Raw genomic sequence first — 25640 nt, 5'->3', positions numbered from 1 at the left:
AAGGGTTAGATAAAAGGTAAAGCTGAGTACCAGCCCAAATCACATCAGTGTAAAATTAAGTTTTCTCACTGGTTATTCTTAACTGTGGCTGGTAATTAGTGCCAAATAGTGTACATTTTATTTTTGTTGTGGACTCCCGTCCATTAAATACTTTGTTAAAACTAGCATAGCTTCATTTCACTTAGGATGCTTGCATCGATTGGTACAGTCTACTTTCATCCAGACTGGGCTGGACTCAAACTGAGACCCCCAGAGATGAAAGTAGTGTTCTTCAACTGCTTTCCTACCAAATTTCTCCTTTTATCTCCACTCCTGTGTTGAAGCCTCGGGTATGATCTAATAGGCACCACAGCCCCCCGTTACCTCATTCAAACAGTCATTCTTCATGTATAAGCTGAAATAGTGAATTTCACCAGGCCATTTGACTATGTGGAGCATCTCAGCAGAAATATTTTTATCAGACATCTACATGTGCACTTTATAAACAGTGATCAATGCATAGCAATCAAACAAGATTCTTTACTGTGTTCTCTAAACACCCTCCCTGGTCAGGGGCTAATGAAGCCAATTATAATGCCCCGTGAGCATGGAATTAGCTAACTCCACAATGACCAGGGATTGAACCTGCGACCTTCATTGCTACAAAAAGTGCATTTACCCTCTGAAACTTTGGGGAGCTACTTTATATCTATCTTTTTTTTAATATCTTTTTTATCTAAATTAAACTAAACTGATTAATTGCTTATTCCCTCCCTTTCATGACATTCTGGCCACTCAACCGGGAGGTTAAATGAGCCGCTCAGATTCCTTCACAGCTTTCAGCACATATGCCATTCTTTGCTATCCAGCAGGAGGAAAAGTTCAATTGTTTTTAGTAAGGTGGAATGGATTATTTGCAAAACATCCCAGCTGAGAAACTGGCAAAGCTCATTTATTTTTTTAAATAGTGACTGGATCATATCTTTAGAGAAAATTGTACTTGGGAGAATGATTTAGCCTGGACAAAGTAACATCACTAAATACACTATTAGCTCAAGATTCTTGCGTGACCGTATGATTTTAATTCAGGTTCATGACAATTGGGTTTAGCAATGCATCCCATTTCCCTTTATCTGATGCCATTAGCATGTTATGATAAATCAAACCTATTCAAATCAATCAGATCTCGGGGTGGGGGGGGGGTGCAGGAAGCAAATCATAATTGTCAATTTTTACAGTGATTTCCAGTGCTGGGATGAAAGTAATAGGTGCTAAACAAAACAATGTGCTACTGTTTGGAACGGTTGGATAAGTACAATGCCAAATAATGTAATTTGTTAGATTTTAAGGCAGTAATCTGCCTTTGAGAGCAGAAATTAATTAACAGTAAAAGCCAGCCTCTCCTCCTAGAATGAGTTCTGTTGTAAACAATTTTACAACACCAAGTTATAGTCCAGCAATTTTATTTTAAATTCACAAGCTTTCGGAGATTTTCTCCTTCCTCAGGCAAATGTGGAAGGAGAAAATCTCCGAAAGCTTGTGAATTTAAAATAAAATTGCTGGACTATAACTTGGTGTTGTAAAATTGTTTACAATTGTCAACCCCAGTCCATCACCGGCATCTCCACATCATAGAATGAGTTCAACAGCTGAGAAGCAAAACCACCTGAGTTATTAAACTGGCACAATTACCTTGAATTCCCTTTGTTCCATCTACTAATGGTTACAATGTATATTCCATGGTGTGTTATGTTGAAACAGGCTGATTCAAGTAGTCTGCTGCATGTTGTGTTCCAGTTGGCTCTGTGTCCCCTCTTCCTGTGTGTGCTGTGCCATTATTGCTATTGGGCTAGACTTTGCTGTGAGTGGCGAACGAATGGTGCCAGCCGTTCGTTAGACTTGCACTTGCCCATGGACTTTCTATGAGCTGTTGCACAGCAAGTTTCTCTAAATTAGAGATCCAAAAAGCGTGGCACCCTCTACAGGGCATCTGGGACCTGCGTGAACAAGGCAAGCACCTGTGTATCTCCTTAACCAATCAGATTGAAGCATCGTTAATAATAGCGCAGTCAGAACCAGGAAATGTAAGTTACAATGGTGAATTCAATGTCAAATCAGGTACAAGAAGTGAAATAAAGAGAAGGTAAGAAAGATTGAATAAAGAGACAGAAAGAAAAAGTGAAAAAATGTATTTAAGTTTTTCTATTAATTTAATGTCCAACAATAACTAAAATCTGATAGAAATGGACTCCGCACTTGTAAAAGTTAATTTTCAGTGCCAGAGAGGTTGTTTGGCAGTAATTAACACTTACCACACCATTAAAAGGGTACTTAGACTTGAAATGACTTGACACTTTTTTTTTGCAAGTTAGTTCGTATCTATCAGTTAAGTACAGGAACTTCACGCCATTCAATACATTTAAATGGGGCGCCAGACAGCAAGATGCCATTTTTGCGTTGCTTTTGGAAGAGCGTTGCATCTCATAACTGCACATGTACAATCACCAAAAGTTACTGTCCAATTTGCACATGAATAATGGTGAGCGCTGTTAGCTTCACCATTATTTTTACAGCAAAATCCGGCCCATTGTATTTTTAAATGGCTAATATATCACTTTGAATATTCTTTCTCTTTCTCCCCTCTCCCCACAATTTTCTCCCTTTTTGCATAGGGCATTGAATCACATTGGTATACTGCCTCACAGACACTAGTTGTCCTCAGTATTTTACCCAAGTTATCATTCTTCATTAGTGAGCCTAAACCATGACTGCCAGCAGAGTATTAAACTATTGGGGGGGAAATTCAACTGAGACGGATCTTGTCTTTGCCAGAGATAATGATCAGCAGCAGAAACCCAAGTTGAATATTCACTCTGTAGCTTGGAGTTGCTGAAAGAAATTGCAGTAGCTCCTCACTATCATGGCTAAGATTAGCTAACTCAATTTGTACCAAAGATCAAATCTGCAACATTCTTGGTCTGTGCATCTCTCATAGCAGATTTTAAAAAAGGAAATATTGCAGTTTAGCTCTTAAATACTGACTTTCAAAATTGTGACATTTAAATGCATTATTTTGAAGAATCTATTAAGGCTGCCCCAAAGCCTCAGTGAGGAAATACACCATGTCATAGAGTCATAGAGTTATACAGCACGGATAGAGGCCCTTCGGCCCATCGTGTCCACGCCGGCCATCAAGCCCAGTCTAATCTAATCCCATATTCCAGCATTTGGTCCGTAGCCTTGTATGCTATGGCATTTCAAGTGCTCATCCAAATGCTTCTTGAATGTTGTGAGGGTTCCTGCCTCCACAACCCTCTCAGGCAGTGAGTTCCAGACTCCAACCACCCTCTGGGTGAAAAAGTTCTTTCTCAAATCCCCTCTAAACCTCCCGCCTTTTACCTTGAATCTATGCCCCCTTGTTATAGAACCCTCAACGAAGGGAAAAAGTTCCTTAGTATCCATCCTATCTATGCCCCTCATAATTTTGTACACCTCAATCATGTCCCCCCTCCGCCTCCTCTGCTCCAAGGAAAACAAACCCAATCTTCCCAGTCTCTCTTCATAGCTGAAGCGCTCCAGCCCTGGTAACATCCTGGTGAATCTCCTCTGCACCCTCTCCAAAGCGATCACATCTTTCCTGTAGTGCGGCGACCAGAACTGCACACAGTACTCCAGCTGTGGCCTAACCAGTGTTTTATACAGCTCCATCATAACCTCCTTGCTCTTATATTCTATGCCTTGGCTAATAAAGGCAAGTATCCCATATGCCTTCTTTACCACCTTATCTACCTGTTCCGCCGCCTTCAGGGATCTGTGAACTTGCACACCAAGATCCCTCTGACCCTCTGTCTTGCCTAGGGTCTTCCCATTCATTGTGTATTCCCTTGCCTTGTTAGTCCCTCCAAAGTGCATCACCTCGCACTTTTCCGGGTTAAATTCCATTTGCCACTGTTCCGCCCATCTGACCAACCCATCTATATCGTCCTGCAGACTGAGGCTATCCTCCTCGCTATTTACCACCCTACCAATTTTTGTATCATCAGGGAACTTACTGATCATACCTTTTACATTCATATCCAAGTCGTTAATGTAGACCACAAACAGCAAGGGCCCCAGCACAGATCCCTGTGGTACCCCACTGGCCACAGGCTTCCAGTCACAAAAACAACCTTCGACCATCACCCTCTGCCTTCTGCCACTAAGCCAGTTTTGTATCCAAAGTGCCAAGGCACCCTGGACTCCATGGGCTCGTACCTTCTTGACCAGTCTCCTGTGGGGGACTTTATCGAAGGCCTTACTGAAATCCATGTATACCACATCCACTGCGTTACCCTCATCCACACGCCTAGTCACCCCCTCAAAAAATTCAATCAAATTAGTCAGACATGATCTTCCCTTGACAAAGCCATGTTGGCTATCCCTGATTAATCCTTGCTTCTCCAAGTGGAGACTAATGTTGTCCTTCAGAATTTTTTCCAATAATTTTCCTACCACTGATGTTAGGCTCACTGGCCTGTAGTTCCCCGGTTTTTCCCTACTCCCCTTCTTGAATAATGGTACTACATTAGCGGTTCTCCAGTCCTCTGGCACATCCCCTGTGGCCAGAGAGGTTCTGAATATATGTGTTAGAGCCCCCGCAATCTCCTCCTTTGCCTCACACAGTAGCCTGGGATACATTTCGTCCGGGCCTGGGGATTTATCCATTTTTAGGCCTGCTAAAACCGCCAATACCTCCTCCCGCTCGATGTTAATATGTTCGAGTATATCACAGTCCCCCTGTCGTATTTCTCTGTCTACGTCGTCCTTCTCCATAGTGAAAACAGATGCAAAAAATTCATTTAGAACCCCTCCTACATCTTCCGGCTCCACACACAGATTGCCATTTTTGTCCCTAATGGGCCCTATTTTTTCCCTAGTTATCCTTTTACCCTTAATATACTTATAAAACATCTTAGGATTTTCCTTTATTTTGCTCGCCAGAGTTTTTTCATGGCCCCTCCTTGATCTCCTAATTTCCTTTTTAAGTATCCCCCTGCACTTTTTGTACTCCTCTAGGGCTTCCTCCGTCTTTAGCCTTTTGTATCTGCCAAAAGCCCTCCTTTTTTTCCTAATCCATTCTCGTATATCCCCTGACATCCAAGGTTCCCTGGAGTTCTTGGAACCACCCTTGACCTTTACGGGAACATGTTTCCATTGTATGGTCTCAATCTCCCTTCTGAAAGACTCCCATTGCTCCGATGCGGATTTTCCTACAAGCAGCTGATCCCAGTCCATTTTGGCCAGATCCTGCCTTATCCTATTAAAATCGGCCTTCCCCCAATTTAGAACCTTTATTTCCGGCCCCTCCCTGTCCTTTTCCATGACCACCTTAAATCTCACTGAATTATGGTCACTGTCACCAAAGTGCTCACCTACTAGCACTTCTTCCACCTGGCCGGACTCATTCCCTAGAATTAGGTCCAGTACCGCCCCCTCTCTTGTAGGACTTTCTACATGCTGGCTCAAAAAGCTCTCCTGGATGCACGTTAAGAATTTTGTACCCTCTAAGCCTTTTACACTCTGAGTATCCCAGTTAATATTGGGGAAGTTGAAATCCCCCACTATTATTACCCTATTATTTGCACAATTTTCTGAGATTTGCCTACATATCTGTTCCTCTATCTCCCCCTGACTGTTTGGGGGTCTATAGTACACACCCATCAAAGTGCTTGCCCCCTTTTTGTTTTTAAGCTCCACCCATATGGCCTCATTTGAGGAACCTGCTAATATATCATCCCTCCTTATGGCAGTAATTGATTCTTTAATTAATATTGCGACCCCCCCCCCTCCTCTTATACCTCCCCCTCTGTCTCGCCTGAAGATTCTGTACCCCGGAATATTGAGCTGCCAGTCTTGCCCCTCCCTCAACCATGTCTCTGTGACAGCAACAATGGCATACTCCCATGTGTTTATCAACACCTTCAGTTCATCCACCTTATTTGCAAGACTCCTTGCATTAAAATAGATGCCATCCAGCCTTGCTCTTACATATTTGCCCTGTCTTCCAAGCTGACTTGTTTTTTTCTCAATATTTGGCTGCACATCACCCCCTATTGTAGCTCCACTCTGTATCCCATCCCCCTGCCAAGTTAGTTTAAACCCCCCCCAACGGTGCTAGCAAACCTCCCCGCAAGGATATTTGTCCCACTCTGGTTCAGATGCAACCCGTCCGACTTGTACAAGTCCCACCTTCCCTAGAAGCAGGCCCAGTGATCCAGGAAACTGAAACCCTCCCTCCTGCACCAACTCTTTAGCCACGCATTCATCTGTTCTATCCTCCTATTTCTATACTCACTAGCCCGTGGCACTGGGAGTAATCCAGAGATTACAACCTTTGAGGTCCTGCTCTTTAATCTGCTACCTAGCTCCCTAAATTCTTGATGCAGGACCTCATCTCCCTTCCTACCTATGTCGTTGGTCCCAATGTGGACCACGACCTCTGCCTGCTCCCCCTCCCCCTTGAGAATGCCCTGAAGCCGCTCAGTGACATCCATGACCCTGGCACCAGGGAGGCAACAAACCATCCTGGAGTCACTTTTACGGCCACAGAAACGCCTGTCTGTTCCCCTTACGATAGAATCCCCTACCACTATAGCTCTTCCACTCTTTTTCCTCCCAGCCTGTGCAGCAGAGCTACCCCTGGTGCCAGGAAGTTGGCTGCTGCTGCCTTCCCCTGATAAGTCATCCCCCTCAACAATATCCAAAGCGGTATATTTGTTTGAGAGGGGGACGGCCACAGAGGACCCCTGCACTGCCTGCCTGCTCCTCTTACTCTGCCTGGAGGTCACCCACTTACTTCCTGCCTGTACAACCTTTACATGCGGTGTGACCATCTCACTAAACGTGCTGTCCACGACGTTTTCAGCATCGCGAATGCTCCATAATGAATCCATCCGCAGCTCCAGTGCCGCAGTGCGGTTTGTCAGTAGCTGCAGCTGGATACATTTCCCGCACACATGGTCGTCAGGGACACCGGAAGGGTCCCTGATTTCCCACATAGAGCAGGAAGAGCATAACACGAGGCTGGGCTGTCCTGACATGACTTACCCTTTAACTAATTAATTCAAATTAAATGAATCCCACCAATTTCACTTCAATTAAAAGGTATACTCAAGGGCCCTTGCTGAACAGCAGTCCCCCACTACACAACAGAGACCCGAGAATCCACAAACTCTAACCTTAGACAAATTCAGCAGGAAAATACTCACCAACCAATCACTTACCTCTTGGTGACGTCCCACTTTGGATTACTTTTTGCTTCTTATTTATCTTAGGTCCAGGAGTTAAGTCCCTGAAATCAAAATATAAAAACGAACCTACCCTTTAAATTACCTCTACCCCCCAAAAGGTTAGAGGAGGTGGGAGGGTGGGAGTCACTACTCGTGTAGTGTCTCGGGTTTAGCAACCGCTCCACCTATATACAGGTACCAATGAATTGGCCCCGCCCCCTGCCTTTGAAAAAGCCGCGAAGCTCCTTCCCCGCTGGGGAAAAAGACTCACGTAGGTCTCTCCTAGGTCCGCTCCCGCCTGTAGCTCCGCTCCGAGTGTGTGTAGGCCCTCGAGCCTGGGCCTTTAGTAGTCTCCGAGTCCCGCGCTCTCTCCTAGGTCCGCTCCCGCCTGTAGCTCCGCTCCGAGTGCGGGTAGGGCCTCGAGCCTGGGCCTTTAGTAGTCTCCGAGTCCCGCGCTCTCTCCTAGGTCCGCTCCCGCCTGTCGCTCCGCTCCGAGTGCGGGTAGGGCCTCGAGCCTGGGCCTTTAGTAGTCTCCGAGTCCCGCGCTCTCTCCTAGGTCCGCTCCCGCCTGCAGCTCCGCTCCGAGTGCGGGTAGGGCCTCGAGCCTGGGCCTTTAGTAGTCTCCGAGTCCCGCGCTCTCTCCTAGGTCCGCTCCCGCCTGTAGCTCCGCTCCGAGTGCGGGTAGGGCCTCGAGCCTGGGCCTTTAGTAGTCTCCGAGTCCCGCGCTCTCTCCTAGGTCCGCTCCCGCCTGTAGCTCCGCTCCGAGTGTGGGGCACTAAACTGTTTAGACCAGGAAGGTCCAAGCTTCAGTCCCTGGTCTCCGTTAAGTTACTGGATTTCAACCAGCCCAGCAGTAGAAGCTCTAAAATTGGCCTTGGGGCCCTTGGTCAGATGAAGAGAAGTTGTCCAAGGTTCCTGCTTCATATTGTTATGCTTTGACCCTTCCTTGAAAATGCTTGTGTGGATACCTGATAAGGATAGCATCAGTCTCAGCTGTGGTACTCCCCACAGTTGAATAGCCTCTTGATATACACTGTGTTTAGGATTACATAAGATGAAAGACCACTTGGAAAAATACTGGAATTCTGCTGTCACCCATGCAACCATAGCTGAGCATTAATCTTTTGCCCTCAGATAAGGATGGGAAAAAATGGGGAAGTGGTAGGGCGGGGCGGAAATGTATGTTGAGCAGAGGAGCACTTAAGTATATTGGTGCTGCAGCGCACCATGCCACAGAGTGGTAGTATGTATGTTTAAGATGGTGATTTTCCCATGTGATGAGTTCATCTCTGTGTGGCTTAGAAGAACCATTAAACAAAGGCTAGGTGTTTTACTACAGGAAGGGTAAAGTTGGAGACCAGAGCACATCCGGATGCTCTTGCATGTAGGAGTACATAATTTTCCCACTCTGTTGACCAGAAAATGGTGAGTAGCTCAGAAACCCAAAGAGAAGGGAGGAAAATCCTCATCCCTCCAAAATAGTAACAAAAGTCTGTTTATTTTTACAGAGCATCTGATGAAGTTATCAATGGAAGATTTGATAGAGTTTCTGCAGGAATCTTTGGCCAAGGACTTTTTCTTTGATGATGACTTCGTTGTAGATCAGCTGCAAAACTCAATGTCTGAGCTGAAACGTAATAAACTGGACTTGCCTCCACCAGGTGAGACTTCCAGTATAACTGTTAGTATTAAAATAAGTTGTGCTTTTATATTTCTTGTAAGTAAAGGAATGAACTGTCAGTGATGATTTTAGGGCAACATTGTTGCCCCATGTGTTGATGTATGGGTTTGCTTTGTGATTTCCTGCACATTCATTTTTCTGATCTATTCAATGCCTTTGGGAGGTGCTGAACATTAAATAAGGCACTTGTGTCCATAAAGGGACCACTTGACCAACATCGGTCTGCAGTGTTCTTGCTAAATGCACAGCTAAATAACGTGCAAGCAGGTCAAAAGCAGCTTAGATAGAATCCAGAGAATGGATTGGCTTTCCATCCTCCTGTCTGTGGAATGATGCATAGAGAAGCAAAATTAAATTAAATGGGGGGAAATTAATAGAACATTTAAATAATAGTTCACTGTTGATGCTACCATCAGATTCTTTTGCAAGCCAGCCAAAGACTTCCAGTTGGTGGGAATCAAGCTCTTCCTTTGTGCCTTTACATGTTGTGCTGCAGGGTTTTTCAGTATTCGCTGGTGAACCAGCTTGGCATTTATAGCTCTTGTACTTTGTATTATGTTATTTGTTCCAGCTTATCTGAAATCCTTTCACACTGCCCTAAAAACCTGCAGAATTACTTACTGAAGTCCGCTGACCCATTAAATCTTATTGCAGTACTTTATTTCATGTAATGGCAGCAGCAAACAGCTTTCCAAATCTTAAACTTGCTCAACTTGCCATATCTACCTCCTGATGGTGCCTTTTGAAAACAGATTTAACTAACTGGCCACTTTTCTTTCTCCTGAATTAAAATAAATATGATCGTCACCATCATTAAATTTATATCAATAAAATGCTACTGAACACTACAAAAGCCTAACTTTGTTTTTATATAAATTTGCTCAGTCAGCAGTTCAGCTGCCTGCTTGCTGAATTGGTGCTGAGTTGTTCTGATTTAGTTAATTTGCACAGCAGCAAAGAAGCTTTAATAATGGTAGAGCTTTGAAAGTGGCATTCTGTTAGTATAAATGTAATAATGATTGTTTCAATCATTTTATATATCTTTCTATCTGTGTGAATGTAATAATAATTACAAAAAGGTGGTCATACTTAAACACTAAGCATTTATTCATTATAACTCTTTACCTAAACTGATCTTGGAATTTAAGGATTTAATGGTTAATTGGTTACTCTATAGTTAGAAGTAGTGACTGATTACAGAACTTTTGTGAACTTGAAAGTCCAAATACGTGCAGAAGGCAGGTTCTCAATATAAAACTATATATTTTGACTCCAAATTATCTTTGTGAAGCTGAACTTCTGCATAGGTAAATAAAGAATGCACCATTTTATGCTAGCGACATTCCCTCTCTCCTCTTTCCCCCAACACAATCCATGTTCTTTTGACATGGCCAGGTAGATACAGGACAGCAATGGACTCGGTTAGGGGATCCAAGTTCAAATTGTGGTCTCTACTGACATACATTTAATCAATATCAGATTGAGGAAACACTGGCAGGGCTGGGGTCTATTTCTGCACTTCATTCAAATGCGCCCCCTCAAAACTTGAAGGGGAACATTGACCATAGTACCATTGATATAATGAAAAAGGCACAAACAGTTGTGATGGAGAGACAAGTTGGAGGCTGGAGATGAGAGAGGGATTGCCTATCAGATGACTAGCTTTTTCTTGTATCCCATCCTGAAATGTGAAGGAGTTGTTTGAGTCCACCCCCTCTCCAATTTGTGAGCAATATTCAAGTCTCAGATAAACTTCGAGCTTTACAGAGTTAAAACATTTTGAGGGGAAAAGAAGTGTTTGGCATGAAACAGCAAACCAAGTTTTTTGGAGGCAAATGTAATAATAGAGTAAATGTGAGAGTTACATTTGAGATCAGAGGAGATAGAGAGGCCAAGTCACCAAGGTAACTAGAAATAAGGGAGACCATTGGGGCCCAACTAGCTTAGCCTTCCATAGAAATCTATGATTCCATCGTCACTGCATCCAACTGCCTCTTGAATTATTCTAGAGTTTTATCCTTCACTGCACACCCAAAAGACCATTCCAAGATTAATCAGTCTTTGTGTGAAGAAGTGCTTCATGTCATCAATCAAGTACTTGCCTTTTAATTTTTTTCCCCCCATATCCTCTTGTCCTACATTTGTGCATTAACTTGAAATAATGCTTTGGATGAACCTTTTCTATTCCATTTGGTATCTCATAAACCTCTAAGATGCCTTTTCATCTCCTTTCAAGATTGGAAAGTCTGATGTTTTCTAATTTGTCCCGATAACTCTGTCGTCCCTGACACTAAGGATCAACTTTGTGGCCCTTCTCTGCCTGGCCTGGATGTTTTCTTGTGAGCAATATTCTGTGATCAGAATGAAATGAAGTGCACAGGGTCCAACTTAATTGGAGCTGTAAACAACTTCACCATAACAGCCTCAAATTTATATTCCACTGATTTAGCAGCATAGCTCAGCATTCTGTTTGTTTTGCTCATTGCTCTTTTCCAATGGACATATCAGTGTTGAGTCTTCTATCACTCCCAACCTGTTCATGTTGACCCTTTCAGAAAACAGCATATATGATAGTATATCGTATGCAAGTTATTTAGTCCTTTCTCTTGGAATAAGAACTGACTACTGCTAGGGTTAGTGCCTTTGATGTCCAGTATGTGAGGAGACAGTCACATGGTTGATATCTCAATCTCATGACACTGTCTGTGTTAATTGTATCCATATGATTTATATCAATTAGTGTTAATTGTATTCAGGTGGTGCGTATCAATTGGGGACTCTCGTATCCATTTATATGAGAGCTCGTCTAGGGTGTGGAGGGGGTAATGTGGATCTCTGGGAATAAAGGCTTGGAAGCAACTGAAGTCCAGGCTCTATTGTTCTATCCTTCACCACCTGGCTATCCAATTTATTACAGTCTGCTCCAGGGAGCATCTTCCTGATGCCATCCTCCTGATTTTCCCCATTTGTGCCTAAGCGTACTGTTATGGTACATGAACGTTCCTAATTCAATGAAGATGATACTTCAAATTACTTTTTGTTTTTAATATAAATCTGATTTTTAAACCATTAAACAGAATGTGAGGAAGCCAGGTTTTGTAAGTGAGATGGCAAAGGATCATGCCATGAAGGACACAGTAAGGTCCAGGGAAAGTTGATAGTCTATCATTCCAGTGAGATGCAGAGAGGACTGTGGCATTTTCAGAAGTTATGATTGTACACCTATTCTGCAATAGCGAGTGGCTTACAGTGGGGGAATAAATATAATCTGAAATAAGGAATAAATCATTGTTCCCGAGACCATGCAGAATATAAATGATGGAATACAGTATGCTTTTTTAGTTTTTTTGAACATTTGAGATTAAAAAGAATGTAACTTATTTGCATTACCCTGAGACATGGTATAAATGTTCGTTTAATAGAGTTCACCTACTAATAAGTGCTAATGGTAGAGGATATGTAGGACAAATAAGCTTCCAATTGATTACAATATAGGGATTTCTTATACAAAGTTCCAGAGAAATTCTCATAACTGAGATAAAGTCATGATAACTCATTACAGGCTGCAGTTCTGGATGAAATTAGTATTTCAACCCTTTATTGTAAAACTAATGCAAGCAGGATCCCTGCCTTAGTTCCTTAACAATTTGCATTCAGTTGGGGATTCTAATTGGTTAATATGACTTTACCCCTGAGACCCTTCTAAAATAATAGAGATTTTAATCTTTTCATTATTTTAAATGTGTGGTGAGTACTGTGTGGAGGATAAGAATGTTGTGTAGGCTTAATTTATTTATTTTAGAAGTGTGACTGTTATGTAATTTATATACACATCGAGGTATGTCTTGGAATACAATTGAGTTACGATCATTGTAGTTCAGCCCTTTTCCAGTAGATGGCAGGAAAGTTTGTGCATCAGAGTTTTGTAATACAAAAAAAGTGAATGACAAAAATGTTCATCTCGTGCTTTATCTGTACTATCTACAACCAGTGAAGGGTTGCCTAATTATTTGTTGTCCTTTCTACATTCCAGTTTAGAGTGATCCACAATCCAATCTACCTATTATACTTACGATTTAATATCTTCATTTTTAGAAAAACATCCAGAAACTTATTTGAAGGGAGTCACTTTAGATTTTCAGTGTGGTATTTAAAAAGTAGAGAAAACTGGTTGAGGAAACTATTGATTATGATCTTAATACATAGTTAAGCTATGCATGTTATCCTCAGAAGGATAATTGCATTACATGGGTTTCTACTCAATATTTTGTTAATAACGCAAATGGTTTGGAATATTTTTGTTTTCTTAAAAATGCTTTCTTTTTTTTCTCTCTTTCACTTTCTTTTTATGAGGAGCAAAGCACCAATCTAAATGTGGGATGGGGTGGTTTCTATTAACTCATTGTTTGGGACAGGGCTGACTGTGGGAACCAGACTGCCTGCATGGGACAGAGGAGCAGTCACTGCTGTAAAGGATCAAAGAGGAATGTCTGCTGTATTGGACTTCACTGTGGAGGAGCAATAGCCTGCATAAAAACACCTTCAATCACAAGGGGATGGATTGTGAGGCTTGTCGCCTCAAGTGCCCTAATAGTGGCTAAAGAGAAGCTTGCTCCACCACTGCTGTTGCAGTCAGGGGTTGAGGAGGGAAGCCTCCTCTACCACAGCTGCTGAGAGGATTTCAGAGGAAAGGCTCCACTGGTACTGCTGACAAGGAAGTTGCCTTTGCTGCTGCTGTCAGGGCTTGAAAGGTAACTTGCATCGTGGATGATGGGACGAAGCTGAATTTTGAATTATGCAAACTAAAACCATGTGGTGTGTTTGGAACCTATTTGGTTGAAGATAATACTGCATACGAAGGTCGTGTTTCTTGGCATCCATTCACTGTCTCACACCGATGGAATGGTAGAGGATATGTCGGACAAATAAGCTTCCAATTGATTACAATATAGGGATTTCTTATACAAAGTTCCAGAGAAATTCTCATAACTGAGATAAAGTCATGATAACTCATTACAGGCTGCAGTTCTGGATGAAATTAGTATTTCAACCCTTTATTGTAAAACTAATGCAAGCAGGATCCCTGCCTTAGTTCCTTAACAATTTGCATTCAGTTAGGGATTTTAATTGGTTAATATGACTTTACCCCTGAGACCCTTCTAAAATAATAGATTGAAAACCAACTGAAAGGGCCAGAGCAGCCACCGAATGGTACACCACTACATCACCAATGTTAATACTCATATTTATTGTTATGCAATATAGTACATATAATTGCATACAAAGCTTGCTATTCCCCTGTAATTTATAATGAAGCTGGATATTACTCCAAGTCAAATTAATACAATTTGTAAGTGTTTTAATAATTCAAGTGGATAACATATAGTATGAAGAGGGGGGATAAGACCTATGGTATTACAATTTTTTTAAGTAGTGGATGTCAGTGTTAGTAGAATTGGTTATGGATGTGGGCGGGGCCAGTGGCCACGTGGAGTCCTTCTAATTCCACTTTTACCTTTGGTGGCTGGTCTCTGAAAAATGTGGGTTTAACAATATCCAAGTGCCTGTCTCCTAGATTTATATTTATCATTTGACATTGCTTTTCCTAGGCAGGTTAGAGGCCACTGCACAAATTTTCACTGCGTGTGGATGCACAGAACTGGTTTTGCATATTTAGTAGCACAGCATAGGGGGCATCTAATCAATGAGCAGCTCACGAGACCCACAAAGCAGTTGGTCTCTGATGCCATTATACTTCCAGAGGTTACACCATTTACCTTTGAGAGTGCAGTTGATGGTGGGAGAACTGCACGTCCGCAGTCAGCAGTACTCCATCAAGGTAAAAAGGGAGATTGTGTCAAGGACAGTATTGTTTTATCCTAATAGCTTAACATGGTTTGTAGTTAGGTTTATCTGTTGAAGGCTCCTCGAGTAATGCTAGTATTGATCTTATGACTTGATAAACTATGCAGTGTAAGACTGTAGTATGTGATTCAGGTTAATAAGGCCATAAAAAAAGTACTGGGGTTCATTTCTAGAGGGATAAAATTAAAAAGCAGAGAAGTTATGTTAAACATGTATAGAAACTTAGACCACACGGAATACTGTAAACAGTTCTGGTCTCCATATTATAAAAAGGATATAGAGGCACTGGAGACGGTGCAAAAAAGATTTACTAGGATGATACCAGAACTGTAAGGTTATACCTATCAGGAAAGGTTGAACAGGATGGGCTCTTTTCTCTGGAAAAGAGGAGACTGAGGGATGACCTGATAGAGGTCTTTAAGATTATGAAAGGGTTTGGTAGGGTAGACTTAGAGAAGATGTTTCCACTTGCAAGGGAGACAGAACTAGGGACTATAAATATAAGATAGTCACAAATATATCCAATAGAGAATTCAGGAGAAACTACTTTACCCAGAGAGTGGTTAGAATGTGGAATCTGCTACCACAAGGAGTAGTTGAGGCGACGACCATAGGTGCATTTAAGGGGAAGCTAGATAAACACGAGGGAGAAAGGAATAGAAGGATGTGCTGATAGGGTGAGATGAAGTAGGGAAGGAAGCATAAACACCAGCACGGACCTGTTGGGCCAAATGGCCTGATTCTATGCTGTACATTCGATGTAATTCATCCGTAACTGAAAGCTATGTTGTCACCTGGATAATTCATTGAGAACTTCAGTTTCTCATTATGACTGATCAAAACCAGGAGATCAACCCTGGTTCAATGAGGAGTGTAGAAGAGCATGCCAGGAGCAGCACCAGGCGTACCTAAAAATGAGGTGCCAACCTGGTGAAGCTACAACTCAGGACTACATACGTGCTAAACAGCGGAAGCAACATGCTATAGACAGAGCTAAGCGATTCCACAACCAACGGATCAGATCAAAGCTCTGCAGTCCTGCCACATCCAGTCGTGAATGGTGGTGGACAATTAAACAACTAACGGGAGGAGGAGGCTCTGCAAACATCCCCATCGTCAATGATGGCGGAGTCCAGCACGTGAGTGCAAAAGACAAGGCTGAAGCGTTTGCAACCATCTTCAGCCAGAAGTGCCGAGTGAATGATCCATCTCGGCCTCTTCCCGATATCCCCACCATCACAGAAGCCAGTCTTCAGCCAATTCGATTCACTCCACGTGATATCAAGAAACGGCTGAGTGCACTGGATACACCAAAGGCTATGGGCCCCGACAACATCCCAGCTGTAGTGCTGAAGACTTGTGCTCCAGAACTAGCTGCGCCTCTAGCCAAGCTGTTCCAGTACAGCTACAACACTGGCATCTACCCGACAATGTGGAAAATTGCCCAGATATGTCCTGTCCACAAAAAGCAGGACAAATCCAATCCGGCCAATTACCGCCCCATCAGTCTACTCTCAATCATCAGCAAAGTGATGGAAAGTGTCGTCGACAGTGCTATCAAGCGGCACTTACTCACCAATAACCTGCTCACCGATGCTCAGTTTGGGTTCCGCCAGGACCACTCGGCTCCAGACCTCATTACAGCCTTGGTCCAAACATGGACAAAAGAGCTGAATTCCAGAGGTGAGGTGAGAGTGACTGCCCATGACATCAAGGCAGCATTTGACCGAGTGTGGCACCAAGGAGCCCTAGTAAAATTGAAGTCAATGGGAATCAGGGGGAAAACTCTCCAGTGGCTGGAGTCATACCTAGCACAAAGGAAGATGGTAGTGGTTGTTGGAGGCCAATCATCTCAGCCCCAGGACATTGCTGCAGGAGTTCCTCGAGGCAGTGTCCTAGGCCCAACCATCTTCAGCTGCTTCATCAATGACCTTCCCTCCATCATAAGGTCAGAAATGGGGATGTTCGCTGATGATTGCTCAGTGTTCAGTTCCATTCGCAACCCCTCAAATAATGAAGCAGTCCGAGCCCGCATGCAGCAAGACCTGGACAACATCCAGGCTTGGGCTCATAAGTGGCAAGTAACATTCGCGCCAGATAAGTGCCAGGCAATGACCATCTCCAACAAGAGAGAGTCTAACCACCTCCCCTTGACATTCAACGGCATTACTATCGCTGAATCCCCCACCATCAACATCCTGGGGGTCACCGTTGACCAGAAACTTAACTGGACCAGCCATATAAATACTGTGGCTACGAGAGCAGGTCAGAGGCTGGGTATTCTACGGCGAGTGACTCACCTTCTGACTCCCCAAAGCCTTTCCACCATCTACAAGGCACAAGTCAGGAGTGTGATGGAATACTCTCCACTTGCTTGGATGAGTGCAGCTCCAACAACACTCAAGAAGCTCGACACCGTTCAAGATAAAGCAGCCCGCTTGATTGGCACCCCATCCACCACCCTTAACATTCACTCCCTTCACCACCGGCGCACTGGCTGCAGTGTACCATCCACAGGATGCACTGCAGCAACTCGCCAAGGCTTCTTCGACAGCACCTCCCAAACCCGCGACCTCTACCACCTAGAAGGACAAGAGCAGCAGGCACATGGGAACAACACCACCTGCACGTTCCCCTCCAAGTCACACACCATCCCGACTTGGAAATATATCGTCGTTCCTTCATCGTCGCTGGGTCAAAATCCTGGAACTCCCTTCCTAACAGCACTGTGGGAGAACCGTCACCACACGGACTGCAGCGGTTCAAGAAGGCGGCTCACCACCACCTTCTCAAGGGCAATTAGGGATGGGCAATAAATGCTGGCCTCGCCAGCGACGCCCACATCCCATGAACAAATAAAAAAAAAACCAGTACTGTGCCAGAAAAAGTCACAGTGTGTAGATTTTGACAAGTGGCTGTTGCTGATCAAGGCGCCATCGGAAAGTGGAATATTTATTGCAGCTTGTTTTTAAAAATATTAATTTGTGACTTTCATTATACTTTGCCGTTCTCTGAAATGGCTAGTACTTTGTGTTGTGAACAAAAAATGTATTTTACTACTGATAATTTAAAATAAATGCTTGCAAATGAAGTAAATTGAAGTAAACTTTTAAATATTTTTTGAAGAAATCCCACTTCATTCAGTTGGTGGCAATTCTTGATTGTTGTAGAATACCGCATGAGCTTCAAAGTTTAAAAAATCTTTAAAGTTACAAAACTTTCTATGTTTAGGTTTTCATAAACACAACACTTGGTTTGATAAGATGGCTTTGAGAGATTGTTTTTGCATCATAACTGATCTCTTGCTTCCTTTCTACCTCAGTTCTATTGTTTTGTTTCTTTTCTTCCCTCCTCATTGGCAGATACCAAACGTCTCACTCTGCCCGGGGGCCACTTTCATCTCTACAACAGCAGTTGGTGGGGCAACAAATCTCAATTGTTTTCTATTTATGTTTTGCTGGAAGTTGGTTTGGCAAAAATAAGGTTATAACTTTCCCACATTTATGAAATCTTGAATGTGAAAACCCAATGCCAGCAAGCATTTATGGCTTCCAATGAGGGTTTTGTCAAAACCATGTTGCTAAGTTTATATGTAAATTGTGTCTGATAAATTATGGTAAAGTAGTACTAAATTCTTGTCTGCAGACTACTTGCAATTTCTAAATCTCTGGATTTAATGATTTGAATGCTGAAATTAAGGCCCTTTTGAAGTTTTCAAAATACACAGTTGATGTTTGTCTCAGAGATTTGCGGTAATTAAAATAGTTTATTTTAATGCCAAATATTCTAAATCAGAATTTCACAATAGAACAGAAGGATACTTTAGTATTTCTAAATGACAGTCTTTCTGGTGAATTCTTAGAGTATTGTGTAGGGGACTAAATCAAACTCACGGTTGCTTTAAAATTGCCCCATGGGACACCTTCTGGGGAGCTAAAGGTTGCTTTAAGAATGTTCCAGGTCCTTCAGGATAAACTATTTTGTAAGTAATAGTGTTAGAAATTGTGTAAAGACCCTCATCTAATACTGGATAATAAAATATTCAACTTCTTCCAAACTCCAGGCGTAGGTAGATACAGAATAAAATGAATTTAATAAATGGGAATTGAGATACAGGTCAGCAATACATCATCTCCTTTCTCTTTTTTTCTCTTTCTTTTTCTCCTTTTTCTTTCTTTCTCTTTCATTCTCTTAATGTAAGTTGGAGTGTAAACCTAAATCTGTGGGGAGGAGTGTTGATGTTGAACATTGATACTCCATGCCATAGAGTGGGATGATCCTTCCTGGCAATTCCCAGCTTTGTTGAGCAGAGAAAACCAGAGGAGAAAGTAACACCAAAAAGCTTTTGTTCAAAAAATAATAATTTTAGTAGGAAACCAGAGAACTCTTGTTGCCTTGCAATTCTATGATTCTTCATCAGACAGGTACAAAAAATCAATTTTGTAAAAATAAATGTGTACAGACAGTATTTTGAAATCCACAACGGGCACATAATACTCAGATAATTACAGTTTTCAGAGTAGTGACCCATTAGCACTAATCTTCCCACTCCATGCTTGCTTTTATTTGAGGGTAAGGATGATTAGACTTTTACCGGTTTGGTTCTTAATCTTACAAAGTAATTCTGTTTCAAGATATTCCTGGCAATCCAGATCAATTTCACGTAGTCATGGGTTTTGACGCAAATTTTCATTAATGTGGGAAACCGGTATATGAAATCATGCATGACCACATTAAACGGGACATGGCTTTTTTTTTCTCTTCTGGATGCTGCCGTCTCGTGTTGCTATTATATATAAGAAAATTCTCTGGCTTCAGGAATTAATGTCTTGCTGTCATTAGCTTCTCTTGCAATCCGTGCATTGCATATCTTTTGTGTGTTTTTCTATCAAGTTCATGGATCGCTTAGAAAAAATGGAAACAATTTGTTTGGCAGTAGTCCCTCTATTGAAAATGTCACCAATCCAAGTAATGATTGACAGATTTGGCTTTGTGGCTTATGTGAATGTCTGGCTTTGTGGCCTTGGGTGTTGCTATCACTATGTGTTACTATCAATTTGAAGGTGTATGGTTATGAATTTCATATAACATATTACAAGACAACCAGCTATAAATATAAAATACATAATGTACATTAGGCATCCTTCCTAAGCCCCTTTAGTATTAAAAATATTTTCTCAAATGCATGCTTTTGAATATGACTGATCTTTCATCGCAAAGGTCGTAAATGTCCATTTTGTATCTGACTCTTCCAGGGACAATTTATTAACTAAAGTTTTTAAGAAATGCATTCAAAAATGTGTTTAACTATTACCTTAGCGATGGAAAAAAATATGCTTTACTCATCATTCATTCAACCTCCCATGAAGAGGAATAGTTGTCATCCCAATGGGATGGAAATCCTTTCAAAACAGCTTGCACTTGCATACTAGCAAAACAGCCCAAGGAGCTTAACAGTATGACATCATACCTGAGCAGGAGGGAGGCTAGAGGAGTTGACCAAAGGCACTCTTGATGAGGTAGGTTTAAGGAGAATCTTTAAGGTAGGGAGGGATGTAGCAAGACAAAGGGGTTTTGGGGAGGGAGTTCTGAAGCATGGGGCAAGATCACTGAAGGCTCTCCCACTGTCGGTAGAGTGGGGTGGGGGGCAGACGGTGTGAGTAGAGACATAGGACTGAAGGAGGTTGCAGGTTTAGGGAAGCACAATGTTGTGGAAGGAAGACAAGAATTTTGAAGTTGATGTGCTGGGAGATGGCGAGCCAAAGGAGATCAAAGTTGGGGTCTGAGGTGAGTAGGATTTTGTGCACGATAGGATGTGGATAGCGGAGTTTTGGATGAATAGGAGTTACTGTAGGGTGGAGTTTGTCTGAAAAGTGCTTCACAAAATGAATTACTTTGAAGAGCAGCGACTGTTATGTAGGCAAGCACAGCAGCCATTCTGCACCATCAACATTCCACAAACAGGCACCGAGATAAATAAGCAGTTAATCTGGTGGTGCAGTAGTTGATCAGTGTTGGTCAGGATCTCAAAGAACTCCGTGCTCTTCCTGGAATAGTGCCATGGGATCTCACGTGACCACCCTGTCTGGCATCAATGAAATCTTACACCTTCGACAATGCAGCACTCCCTCGGTATGTCACTGGAGCATAAGCCTTGATTATGAACTCCAATTCCAATGGGGAGTCGAACACATGGCCTTCTGCCACAGAAGTGAATGCACTACCAACTGAGGCTAGCATCCTTGCTATCTGGTAGATTTAAACTTCTTCGCTCCCTTAGACTCTCTTACTTTGTTTTCTGGAGACACATTTTATCTGATTTTTATCATCAAATTCAATTAATCAGTACCTTTAAAATAAGGGATTGCTACCATGTGCAGGGCACTTTTTATGGTTTTGCTTCTCTCTTATCTCACATAACTGGCCTTTGTCAATCAGTGTTGATAAGCTATTCAGTCCTGGAGAGCATCACAGCTGAGTTTAATCATATCCTTGTCCTACGTCCATATTCCCACACTTTGTACTGGGGACCAATGGATAAAGTTCAGGGATGGGACCCCCAGCTGATTTGGTTTATTTTTGTTGTTTGCCTTCCCTAGACAGGAGGTCAATTATAGCACCCCTACTGTTAGGATTAACTAAACCAGCACTGACAAGGGATCAAGACTTGTATCATCTTGGTTTTTAATGCTAAGCACCATGCTGGCCATAGAGTGAGCTTGAAGCATGATATTTCCCCATGATGTACAGTGAAATCTCAATATGACTAACTATCAAATCATGATGTACAGCATCAGTTTTGGTCAAACAACGTGATTTTATCATGGGAGTCTGCTGGACTCCTGCCAAGAGTCTTGTGCCAACAAAACAAACTAGCCAAATAAACCCCCCCCCCTCCCCCCATAAACTTCATTTATATATTTTAAAGAACACATTTTGAGATGCATTTCAAGGCAGTTGTACATCTGAGAATTGAGAGACTGGTGGAACCTTGCTCAAGCTTTATAACCTCTCAATCCCTCACTGTATAGCACACTGTATCAAGTGTCTTATCTTACATGAAGTAGTTGTAGCAATAAGGATATGATTGCTTTTATAATCCTAAATGTTTCAAACAGTCTGTGACATAGAAATGTAACTATGTGTTAGAAGCACTGGAGTATTTTGTAAGCTACTTAAAATGTATCTTTCTTAATTCTCCCCCTTCCAAAACAGTTTCAGTTGAGTTTGAAGGTTCATTATTGGGAAGGACACCGTGAATTGTAAAATGTTTAATGTTGTATGTGCTTTCCTTGGTGACCGTTTTAGATATTTGTGATCCGTACCATCTGCATGAAAAGAAATTATGTCTGTCCCTAATGTAATCAAAAATATGAACTTAAAAATAAATTATCTGCAATGTTTTCTAAATACTGTTACTTCATTGTTCATTTTCAGGTAAACCTGAAGAATTTCCACAGAAATCACTTGGCCAGGTGCCCCTAGAGCACCAAGAGCCACCTGTTCTTAATCACATGATCAATGGACAGAACAACACAGCTAAAGTAGGGCCTCCAGCTTCAAGGAGAAAAGACAGAAAGACATCGCCAGAGAAACTGCAGGAGAAACAACCTGACAACAAACCCAGAAAGAGCTCTTTGGAAAAGCTAACTGTTAAATCACAAAGGGCGGGCTTTGTAGAAAACCAGGGAGGCAAAGTGAAAGTCCTGCCGGATCCTGATGTGAAAAAACAGCATGGGCTCCCACCACAGCATGTGTTGACACACAACAATCCTAAACCGCATAACAATGCTACTGCTAACCAGAACTCGAATGCTAACCCAAGTGTTAAGAAGGAATTTGCACCAAAGTGGAACAAACTTTCAGGCTTGAAAATTTCAGAAGCAACTTCAAAACATTCTGCAGATGGCAAGGGCAGAACTGGAAGCTACAATGCACCAAGTTCCCCATCCAGTCCAGAGGAGACACGTGTGTTCGTAGGTAGAACAAAGGCAATGATTATTGAGGTTGATGAAACAAAAAGAGACTCAAATGCTTCAGAATATGACAATGTTCCTGGGGTAGATCATGAATATGAGAATCGTGTTGAGGAAATGGTGGAAAAGAGAGAACCTAGTATAGTGCAAAATAATGCTCTCTCACGAGAAGTCATATTGAAAAATACTAGTCCCTTGAGACTATTGCCTGCACCATTATCAAGCAATACAAGCAATGTCAGTGCACCCTCTCAACCAAGACCTCCAAGGACTCATTCTGTATCAGGAACTTCCAATCAAACATCTTTAATAAAGCGGCAACCTTCTTTGCCACCATCCTACAGTGGCCCTCCTGGGTACCATGGTAGCCTCCCACAGTACTCACCCACCGGAGCTAAAGACATGCCTGTCTTGCCACAGTACAGTTACAATATTTCTGGAGGTCGAGCAAATCGTGACAATAGGCTATATGGCACAAAGCTAGCACATACGCCAGACTATCAAGAGACGAGCATGAACTCCTTTACTATTAGCCGCCAATTTTCTAGCTCTTCACAAACATTCAGAACTGCAGCACAGCCTTTAGACCACAGTGGACGATATGATTCAGTGAACACAACCAACTACGTAAGGCATCCGGTTCCATATGAAGGTACACAACAGCATTCACCAGAATACCAACTAGATTATAAAAGAAAGCCTGAGCAATATGAACGACAGTGGAACCAGGAAACTGACATAAGGTACAGAGGAAATATGCAGAGATCACCCAGTTTTCGGAATGCACAGCAGACTCCCGTCCCAGAGTTTAGCTACCAAGGTGTGCCTGTAGCTGGCAGCAATGTCTATAATAGAACTTCACCATATCCTGATCCACATGCACAAACAAAATACCCACATTCAACTCAGTTTGATGCCCAACATTATGGACAACCTCAGACAGGTAGAAGAGCCATCCCTGAATCAGTATTGCTTTAAGACATTGGCTGCTCCCTTTTTAAAAGTGATGTGAAGAACAGTGTTAAAGTAGAAAATCTCTGACACTTAAAATGATATATCTGTATTAAAAATCATACAGAAGGAAAGAAGTTTGTAGCATAGTCTAAAACTATGGGTGAGGTTTCTAACTTTGAAAGTATCCCAACAAAGAACACTGATGGTATTTCTCCATTACATCTGGTTACCAGAATTTGCAAAATATCATGATAAAGAAAACCACCGCTCAAAACTGAGTATCAGACCTCTGTTAGAGTTCGTTGAACATGTACTGTTTGTATTCTAGTGCCAACAAGCAGTGAGATTTGAACCCATGCATACAGCAGATTGAAGCAAGCATCTTAAGTGGTGTACTACAAGGTTCCTGATTTGTAAGATTTTTGATGGATTGGTTTACAGTCTGTCTCCTTCTCTCACTATCCAGGTCAGTCCTGGAATTGTTGGTGTGTAACCCTGACGTGCATTTCAAAAAATAGGTTTGTCCAGCAACATTTGTTGCAGTGTTTTGGTCTAAAGTCACAAATTATGCTTTGAATTTCCCCAAGTCACTTTTGTGATCTCATATTTAGTAATTTCCAAAAAAAAGTAGCTGGACTACATTTCCCTTGAGCCTAGCCAGGCAGTTATAATATCAGTAACAAACCTAATTATGTACTTTCTAGTTATACTTGCACAGAAATGTTGAAGACTGCCTAGAGATTAGTGCTATCACACTTGAGTTAAACTAATAGGAAAAAAAATGATTAATATACTATAGTTGAAACACAACAAAAACAAGACCACAAAATGGTTTTCACATCACTTTTAATTGTGGCCAGGTGCATCGTGACATGATTTGTGCAAAAAAACATTTTAATGTAAAAGAAATTAATGTTTTACCCTTTACGTTGAATGTAATTTACACCCATTTGCATTTGAATACATTAACAGGAATTATTTTCCTTCCAGTTTTTCTATTAAGTGGCAGAAACAGTCCTGCTATTTCATACCTTATGATTATGATTAACACATTCTCTTGTTTTAATTGGAGGTTAAAACTGTATCAGTGGGTGATTGAGGTGGGATTAGGCGGGTTTTTGGACCAGTTGGCTTTGTATTTATGTCTACAGGTTTTTGTTTTATTTTCTAATGATATGGCCCAGCTTATTTCCAGATAGCTAGATATTTCCCATAATGAAAATGTCATATTGACTTTTTTTTAAATGATTTTAAATAGAAAGGAGCAGAGAACATATACTGCAGATTGTGCCTATGTTTGCAGTCAGATTGGTTTAGGGTTTAAAACATATCAGCAGAGTAGGAAAACACTGGTAAGAACATTTAAATGAACTAAAAACACTGATTCAAACACGATTATCAACTGACTTTAACTATATGTACGTAAAATAACACTACTGTGTGTATATGTGTGTATGAGTATATGTGTGTGTATATATATATATATATATATATATATATATACACAAATCAAATGTGCAAATTAAATTATCAATATATCATTTGGAGACATTCTGATCTGAATAAATAAATTGAGACTGTTCATTTCCTGCTCAATTTTCCACTTGATGAAACAATCACAGAAAAACCCAAGTAGTATTGTTGAAATATGTAATTATTTGTAATAATCCTTTAAGTCTTAATCATGAGTCTTTAATATGGACACTTGCTGTATAGTATACTTTAAATGAGATGGAGCAGCTGAAACCAGCTATCTGAAATATATGTATCAGCAGTGGTAAATACTGTAGAATTTATATATTCACACTATTTTCTTAAGTCATCAGCAGCAGTTTTATAGCTGTGTATTCTATTTTGATGTGACTGTACTTTTTTAACGTTACAAAAAATAATTTGAACAAGTTTGGTTTCCTGTGT

General features: G+C 41.6%; 1 protein-coding gene across 3 annotated transcripts in view; it reads left to right on the top strand.

The window, feature by feature from the left end:
- usp6nl (USP6 N-terminal like) overlaps positions 1 to 25214 on the top strand; it is a 194319-nt gene extending 169105 nt beyond the window's left edge. For all 3 annotated transcript variants that reach the window (XM_068005133.1, XM_068005134.1, XM_068005135.1), the window contains 2 exons: positions 8756 to 8908; positions 22231 to 25214. In XM_068005133.1, the coding sequence (XP_067861234.1) occupies positions 8756 to 8908; positions 22231 to 23747 (1670 nt within the window). In that variant the 3' untranslated portion in view covers positions 23748 to 25214. The remainder of the gene's footprint in view (positions 1 to 8755; positions 8909 to 22230) is intronic.
- The last annotated feature ends 426 nt before the right edge of the window (positions 25215 to 25640 follow it).

The sequence above is a fragment of the Heptranchias perlo genome, chromosome 24 (assembly GCF_035084215.1).
Source record: "Heptranchias perlo isolate sHepPer1 chromosome 24, sHepPer1.hap1, whole genome shotgun sequence".
NCBI classification, from domain to species: Eukaryota; Metazoa; Chordata; class Chondrichthyes; order Hexanchiformes; family Hexanchidae; genus Heptranchias; species Heptranchias perlo.
The sequence above is the reverse complement of the archived record's forward strand: the minus strand, read 5'-3'. Positions and strand labels throughout refer to the sequence as shown.